We start from the raw sequence: 6,408 nt of genomic DNA on the forward strand, positions 1-6,408 counted from the left end.
AACGTCACACAAAAATAAGAAAGAGAGAGTATCGGTGTGTAAGCGAGATGAATATATGTTGGCCGTCACTTCTTTCTTTTCTTTCAAATAAATATTTAGGCCGTCCTTTTTGTAACATGAGTCTTGTACAAGTATACATATACATATGTATGTAACTTTAGCTTGTAGATATATTTAACGTCAGTTGCAAGAATATATACAGTTTATGTTTAATAAACGTTAAAATAAGTATAAAAACAAAACCGCATTATAAAAATAGATTAGTAAATATTCAATCGTTAAAAATATAACAATAATTGCAAAATAACATTTAAATACGTTAAATTAAAACCATTGCGTAAAACTGAGTTTATCATACAATAACTTGATCATGCAGGCTTGCCTACATAATTACTTTGTCGCGTTTAGTTTCTTGTATAAACCAAAAACTAAGTCTATACCATTTAATTTTATAATTAATATAATCCGTTAATCTATGGTCCAACGTTAATGTTGCCATCCCTTTCTAATGTTAAGCGTAAACAAAGGATGACATGCTTATTTATCTAGAAACCTAGGCCATGAAATCATGGAATGAATAAACATATACCTCAAAAATTTAAACTAAATAAGCCTAGCATTAAAACAAAGAAAGTTTATCTAAAATTATATATTGTCATAGTTTATTTAAGTTATTAAATATATTAAAACAACTTCATATTTGCCTATTATATTTAAAAACATAAGATTAATCGTGTCGCTGTTTCTCATACTTTATTTTAATTAATGTTTTTTGCGTAAAAGATATATCCGAAAATCTTTTCTGCGCGAAAAGAACTGCAAAGTCGAATTGAAGTTTGACGTTTGAATAAATTAATTCTGACATAAAATTTCCCGCGCTGTCATTTTTTTTTATTAGATATACATTCTAGATGCAATGTTTTTTTTAAATTATTATTAATTAAAGATTGGTCAATATTAATTGTATTTATTTATACAATTAATTATAACGTTATATGATGTGCATTGTGATGTTATGTTTTTTTTTTTAAATTTATTTTCATATTATAAACAAATATTAAACAGTCTAGTTTTATGTCGTTATCATAAATATTAGAACATAATATACAAAATATAATGAAATATATATAATGGAAGATCTTTCATTAGTCTAATAAATGCAATAATATACAAATCAAAATATACAATTAACTACTTATCACTAAGTATAATATAACATTTACTAATCGAGACGATAACGAGATATGCTATTCACAAAGAGTTAACATATTATATGTTGCAATTTATTTTAGCTTTTGTTGCGATATGAACACAAAATATATCAAAGCATCTCTCTCTAAAGAATAATTTTCAAAAATGAGAGTTAACACTTTTTGTGTCTATAGCCGAATTTGCTTCTTTTATAATAAATGTTTACATAACCCTATAAGCAAGAAACGTTTCTGCAATTACTTAATGTGGGCAATACAAATTGTTCTTTTTAATCGTGTTTATAGTTTCAGGCGGCAAACATCAAACAAGAATACTGGGCAATATGAGGGAATACTCGTGTTATTCTGTGTTCGTACTATTTTATTATTATAGTATTTATGCCATGGAAAATAAGAACAAAAACTGACCAAAAATTGCCACCGACAATATTTTCGACAAATGAACTATACGTATAATATTAACATTGCGGCTCGTTCATGTACCAAGGGAAAGAGATAGAAATAGCGACAAACAATGAAAGAGAGAGATGCACTGATTATAAACGAAATTAAAGATATGTCTAAATTAATTCACATAGGCCGAATATCTAAGGAATCCATTATATAAAAAAAAACTACAGATACATTTAATCTGTAGAAAAAAAAAAGTTCTATATATTATTATTATTATTATTAAATGTTTCGAGAGGAATTAAAATCGACATTCCTGATTATGGGAAACATACGAAACAAATAAAAATTGGACATTTAATAACAATAATATTATGAACACATACGGATACACACATTTCCTCCAAACGAATTAACATTTTTAAAAAAAGAATTCGAACAATTTACATTTTTTTTAATAATAAAATGACTAAGGTTTAGTATTACTATGTTTAAAAACTAGCAATACGCTAACGTCTCATTTAAAATTTATTATGTGATTTTAATGTAATTTACTAAAGCAAATTAATATACAATAAGTATCAACTTTACTTAAAAATTGTTCCTTTTATGTATCAATTCGACAAGATAATATGCAAACTATATATAACTATAATATATAAGAATGATAACCAAAATTGTGAATGTATTTCTTTAAGTCATTTAAAAACCAACATTATTTCAAACTTAATAGAGTTGCATATTGTAATTATAATTATATTATATATTACTTTTCAACGTTAATAATACTTATTTATTTATCGAATTTACTATGAAATTTCAAATGTCTTGTTAAACTGTCTTCATATAAAATATAACTCCACGTAATGTCTTTTAACATCCCTGTTCATCATCAAAATATACAAAAAAAAAAAAAAAACATTTGGTTCTTTAACAAAACATAACTAAACATCTAGTTAATAAATAAGATACTTAGACTCAAAATGGAATGTTTATCTACCACATACAAATTCTAACACAACTAATGATTACCGTACAAGGTAAAATCAACTTTATTACCTAGTGATAATGTATCATTTTGGTCGTATCTTCTCGTAGAAGAAAATTTGCGCGACGCTGTTCGTTTCCCTTAGTAGTATCTTCTTCTTGACGAATTTAAAATGTTCCAACGCGAACTCGTACAGTTCATTTTCCATTTTCCATATCGTCGACTGTTGTATTTTCTCTATGGTCCTTTGAGAGGGGTCGATCTTTGAGCTAGTCTGCCTCAAATGTGACTTGTTACTGTTGAGATAGTGTTCCGTGGCGCCTTTGAACAAACGCGGCAAGCTCGCTTCGAGGATGGATATGAAGTCCAGCATTTCCTCGGTGACTCCCACTACGAGGTAGTGGTTGACGAGGTTATGCTTCGCTTGCTGTAACGCCCATAAATTACCAGGTTTCCTGAAACAAAACACAATTGTATTGCTGTCCTTTTCTTTTCGGTACTCGTGGTCATCTTTGTTAAATGCCGTACTTTCTTTAAAATCGAAGATAAACAATAAATTAAATTAATCTATTCCATAACAATTACTTATAGCTCTAAATTACTGCTTCTTCATTCTTATTAGTTAGTGTTGTATTGATCAGCCTTCGATTATTTAATTATCCTTATCTTAACTAAGCTACATATCCCTGTTCCGCATTTAACTCATCGAATTTTATCGATTCGGCGCACAACACTATCGCTAGGCTCCCTAGGTAAGAAGTTGATCCGTACGATTTATCCGATACTAGTAACCCGCCCGGCTTCGCACGGGTGCAATGTTGATACTAAATATATTGCAATGTAAGCGCAAACATTTTGTATACTTACGACATCACTTCAAAATCCTCTAAAATTATCAGTGTTTCTCAAATATCTTGTACATGTATTACGGCTTATACATATAAACCTTACTCTAGAATCAATATTTAATGGTAATTTAAAAAAAAAAAACTAGCACTATTCAGAAATATATTCAGTTAGATAGACGCAATGTGGTAAGTTTGTTTTATAATATGTAAATAATTTAAAATTAAATTAAATAGGAGTTAAAACAAATTGGCACATTACCAGCAGTCAGCTGCATGCCCACAAAAGAATGGCACTTGAAGCCACATGTTATTGGGGTCACAGTCTGGTTGACCTTTTTCCACACACTCGTCAAATGTCTGCAAATAAAAAAAAAATTATAAAATTGTTTGCTAATATATATATGTGTGTATAACATAAATAATAAATTGTGTATTGTACTAAACTAATTTTTATTAATTACATTGTCATTGTCAATCACAATGACATTTGAATAATTGGCTGAATGTTTAAGACATTGTTTTATAAGTCAAAATAAAAAAAATAATAATATCTGTGGTCTAAGAAATAAAGCATATTTACGAATAAAATATACAAATAGGTTTTATATACATACCATTTTGTCGCCGTGTTTCTTCCGTACTAGATGAGGTCGAAAATTATCGCCATGCCTTAGAAAATAGTAATATGAAACTAGTCTATCTAGTGGTTTCCTTATTAGATTTATAAATATAGGTTTCGAAGATGTACCCAATCTGTAACAAGGCAGTGTTGTCTTTAAAAAAATATGTTTAAAAACCATTATCCAGATATGTCCATGAATACTAGAATAGTTGGAAGAGAGAAATGAGATAAGTACATATTACAAAGATTAGAAAACAGGCTTAGATTATGTTATATGATCTAGTTGAAAAAGCAATAAAATGATTTTTGTAGTGATAGTCTGATAAGACTAGTTGGTAAAATCGAAAACACGGCCGCATTTATAGTCGGCGACTATTCGGTAGAGTGCAACTGAATAACTGATTTCTTTTATTAAACAGGGACGGGAACATTGAAAATACATAAACAAATATAAAAGAGTGCTTTCAATTCTGTAAATATCACATTTTCTTATTACAATATAATCTCGATTATCCAGATCAAATGAAACAGATTATATATAGATTATATAGAATACTCCCATATTCTATATAATCTATAATTTGAATTCAAAATCAAATACAACAGTACAAAAAAAGCTATTATTTTTTTGTATCAGTTGATTGCTAGCAAGAAAAATGTTTTTTTTTGGTGGTTTTTATTTGTGCCAATAAGGCACAGATTATTTCACCAATGTCATATGCAATGGAAAAGACACAATGGAGATTGATAAGAAAATTTATATACTTTCTAAATAAATGAGTGTATAATCAGAGGTAGAAATAAACTTGTCTTGACTTGTCTTTTTGGGAGCAAAATATTTTATTATTATATAAGCAATCACTGCAGTATAGCAAGCACAGTAGTTTGGATACTCCAGTTCCAATAATTGGAGTTCGAATAATCGGGAATTAACTGTAATTATTTTTGCATGAATGAATTACTTATTTCATCAGTAACACTGTGGACGAGAGCATGTAACAATGTCTCTATGTTCACAAACAAGGTACCCAAAGTGGGAACACAAAATGACATCAGTCTTAGTGTAATGCAACATTTATACAGATTGTTTTGTGCTCAGAAATCTTACATTTCCAATGATACATATGGATTTATAATGTTATAAATAATTCAGTTAAAACAATTATATGGTAACTAACTGCATACATAGTTAATTATATATGTTTAAGTACAAAGGTTATTATATCATTTAGATGTATGTGAGATATTGTTCTAGTCTTTAATATAGCTAGTAATCTAATTGGCTACTGTATATATTAAGAAGCAAACTAATTATTAAAAAATCCTTGAAAAAAAATAACTAAAGTTTTTTCTTGAAATAAAAATGTCCCCTTGGGAAGATAGGTGATTATATTTACAGTTCTAATTATAGAGACTCACCTCTCAAAGTTTAGGAATGCCATATGGCCGTGATAAAGAGCCGGCTTCATCTCTTGCCACTTTGTCACATTCTGAGCAAACTTGTATTGATTACTGAGAGACATCACATGCATGTTTGCAGTTATATTAATATGCAGTACTTTAAAATGATTTTTCTTACACAAATCATATGCTACACCAACAAAACTCGTGGATCCCGTTTTAGGCACTCTATTGTATATTACAACTAAATCATCGTCATCTTTTGGTGCGTCTCTCGGAAAGAATTGACGTGATTCTGTATGTGATTGCACTAGTTTGTACTCTGCGAAGAAAATAAGATTTTAAAGACGCCGATTTCTCTAAACACGATAGGATTAATTATCTTTTTATACTGACCTAGTTTTCGATAAGCTTCCTCTAAGCGTGCTATTTCCGACTGAAAATATAGAACTACAATAACAATGACACAGAGACTTGAAAATAGCCATAATTTATGAACATTCAACATATCGTCACAAAAACATACGGTACTACAACACTCTACTCTACACTGATAATAGTAGTACTGACATAATTTAAATATGAGTTCATTATAAATATAAACATTCCCACTACTTGGGACACCCACACTAGAAAATAACGTAGTAGTTTTGTAGTGAAATGAAATCAGTTCGAGTCAATCGCCATGACTATGTTTGTTGACAACGTCAAGTTTTATTTACTGTCATTGTCATTTTTGCTGTTGTATGTTGACAGTTGCGTTCGGTATCTCCTGAATACAAACTAATAAATCTGTAAGAAAACTTTTCGAAGAAGAAACTTAACTTTACGATGAACTTTATTATCGTAAATAACTTATCTAGATTACCGTAAATAACTTGCATTTAAGTTGCGTTTTAGTTAAGCTCATTTTTGCTATAAGGAAATAAATTTATTCAAAATTACCGA

The 6,408-nt window shown here is 28.9% G+C and overlaps 1 protein-coding gene across 1 annotated transcript; it reads right to left on the reverse strand.

Annotated features, from left to right (window-relative positions):
* Window positions 1-1,030: 1,030 nt before the first annotated feature.
* LOC124531147 (heparin sulfate O-sulfotransferase) lies at window positions 1,031-6,163 on the reverse strand. Its single transcript, XM_047105615.1, has 5 exons — window positions 5,857-6,163; window positions 5,479-5,782; window positions 4,052-4,190; window positions 3,697-3,794; window positions 1,031-3,044 (listed from the first exon to the last, which is right to left on the reverse strand). The coding sequence occupies exons 1-5, from the start codon at window positions 5,966-5,968 to the stop codon at window positions 2,675-2,677; spliced, it is 1,023 nt and encodes a 340-aa protein (XP_046961571.1). The 5' UTR covers window positions 5,969-6,163; the 3' UTR covers window positions 1,031-2,674.
* Window positions 6,164-6,408: the final 245 nt, after the last annotated feature.

Source organism: Vanessa cardui, chromosome 7 (assembly GCF_905220365.1).
Source record: "Vanessa cardui chromosome 7, ilVanCard2.1, whole genome shotgun sequence".
In the NCBI taxonomy this organism is placed as follows: Eukaryota; Metazoa; Arthropoda; class Insecta; order Lepidoptera; family Nymphalidae; genus Vanessa; species Vanessa cardui.

Excerpts from the sequence above, each read along its gene's own strand:
- LOC124531147 (XM_047105615.1), bottom strand. The coding sequence starts at position 5,968 with ATGTTGAATGTTCATAAATTATGGCTATTTTCAAGTCTCTGTGTCATT. Across the intron at positions 3,795-4,051 it reads AGAAACACGGCGACAAAATG|ACATTTGACGAGTGTGTGGA; the intron begins GTATGTATATAA and ends TTTTATTTGCAG. Across the intron at positions 3,045-3,696 it reads GGGCATGCAGCTGACTGCTG|GAAACCTGGTAATTTATGGG; the intron begins GTAATGTGCCAA and ends GTTTTGTTTCAG.